The sequence below is a fragment of the Austrofundulus limnaeus genome, unplaced genomic scaffold (assembly GCF_001266775.1).
Source record: "Austrofundulus limnaeus strain Quisiro unplaced genomic scaffold, Austrofundulus_limnaeus-1.0 Scaffold4, whole genome shotgun sequence".
Classification (NCBI taxonomy): Eukaryota; Metazoa; Chordata; class Actinopteri; order Cyprinodontiformes; family Rivulidae; genus Austrofundulus; species Austrofundulus limnaeus.
In genome coordinates this window covers 2,284,464-2,286,536 of record NW_013952406.1, presented here as the reverse complement: position 1 = coordinate 2,286,536, position 2,073 = coordinate 2,284,464, and the positions used below count along the sequence as shown (strand labels likewise).

The following is a 2,073-nucleotide window of genomic DNA, read 5'->3' as shown; positions in this document are numbered from 1 at the left end:
GGACATGTTTTTTATGAGAGTATAACATTATAACATGAGATAAAACTCAAAAAAGTTGATTTTACATGATATTGCCCCTTTAACCCCAGTCTTAGTTCCACACGTGGGCAAAAACTGTGCGGTTTCTGCCTTTAAATGTTTCACGACACTACTGAAGGCTTTTATTTTGAAAACTAGGGTATCAGACCACTTCCTCTGGTTCTTACCTTTAGTTTGACACCCTTACAAAAAAGAAAAAAGGGTTTTAAGGAATTTTAGGGGCTACTGTTACATGGTTAAAGGCTGCAGGTGATTGTGGGGTGGGGGGGTATACTCTTTCAAGAAATGCAAGGCTTTTAAAGGGGGTATTATGCAAAATTTACCTTTTTGAACTTTTGAGCTTTATTTCATGTTCTAATGTCATTCCCTCATCAAAAATAAACCCAACGTGTTGCTTTAACTCATTCATGCATGTTTGAGAAATCCTTGAATCCCCTGTGGTGGCCATGTGGAGCTGCCTAAACGCTTCCTGGTACAAAGCTCCGCCTATTTGGGGCTCAGTCCCCAGCCGAGTCACCGCCCCACGGAGCTCCTCTCCCTCGAAGCATTATGAAGTCGTGCTGAAGTGGGAGTGTCTGAAACGGTAGGAGGTTCTTAAAGAGACAGATGCACCCCCTCCCCCTTAATTACTTCACTGAAATGCAGCTCTCCGGGGTTCATCCAAACAAACACGGTGACCTTTATTAACGAACTCAACGAAGTCTTTGAATATATTGAAAGCAGCTTTAACGATCAATAAAGCTTATGGGAAGCTTTATTGATTGTTTCTGAAGAGCTGTTCTGCACAGTTTTAACACACTTGATGTAAAATTACATCCTCATCGATTCAGGCGACATATTCTGTCAGAAACGAGWTCCTCTGTTTAAAGCAGTGCTTCCTGTTGTCCAAGAGATGGCAACAAACAGCTAAATTGCTGGGAGGATGATGGTGAAGAATTATCCTAATCAGGAATTACTTTTATTAAGTTTCGGTCTTTGGAGTTGAACATAAAAAACATTATGTTTTTTTATAAAGCTAAAAATTGTCTGGCCACTCAAATACTTGGATTCTCAGCTTCAATAAACTTTTAGAAATTTTGAGCTGTGTGCTTAATATGTTTTAAATAAATAAATAAAGCAGAAATTCTTGTTGATGTGTCACTATGGCACCTTCTGTATAAAACAGCCCTCATTAGCATGGCCTTTAAAAAGCTTCCCATCTGAAATTAGATCTTTTTTATGCACTTGGATTATTTCATGTATTTACTGACACGTCAGATTTCCCACTCACAGTAGTGGAATGTCCTAATAGAGCTTCGCCGTGCCGCCACAAAGACATGCCTGCGGTTTGTCTTTGGTCCACAGAGACGCCTTGGAGATGATCTACAACAGGAGTCTAATTAATGTTCAGCAAACTTTAAATGAGCAAAGATCAGAAACTAGAGAATTAGCGGAGGTTTTCTGCTTCGTGTTTGGGCCCAGATGACGTCCAAATGACTGGGGATGTGGACAGAAGCAAGAATATAAGACATTCGCTCTCCTGAGGACATCAGAAGATCAGACGACTCGTCTTCGTAAGASCCTGAGGATGACGTGGGACCACACCAACATCCAGAGAGCTGCTGGGATGGACGCGTCTCAGAGGGTAACATGACTCTGTTTTTATTGTGAAAATGTCTGAAATGTACATTTTTATAGATCACAAATATCATATAAGGCATTAATTATTGCAGTTTGCTTKGATTTTTGCTACACCATTTACACTCAAAAACAAATGTGTTGGATTTAATTTAAAAAAATTAATTGGTTCCACTCAACTGAATTGAGTAATGGTGACAATTATTTTACATTAAAGTAAATAAATTACTCAGYTCAGTTGAGTGGAACCAGTGTTTTTTAAATTAAATCCAACACATCTGTTTTTTTGAGTGTAACTGATGTAAAGTTTCAGAAGGACAATAACTAGCAAAACATATCAAATTAAAAAATCTTATCTAAAAGACTAAAATCGTGTGTGTGTGTGTGTGTGTGTGTGTGTGTGTGTGTGTGTGTGTG

At 38.8% G+C, this 2,073-nt stretch overlaps 1 protein-coding gene across 1 annotated transcript in view; it reads left to right on the top strand.

The window, feature by feature from the left end:
* hcrt (hypocretin (orexin) neuropeptide precursor) overlaps positions 1 to 2,073 on the top strand; it is a gene marked incomplete at its 5' end in the record, with an annotated part of 6,715 nt that overhangs the window by 2,340 nt on the left and 2,302 nt on the right. Inside the window, 1 exon segment of the mRNA XM_014023137.1 lies at positions 1,514 to 1,663. Coding sequence (XP_013878591.1) covers positions 1,607 to 1,663 — 57 coding nt within the window.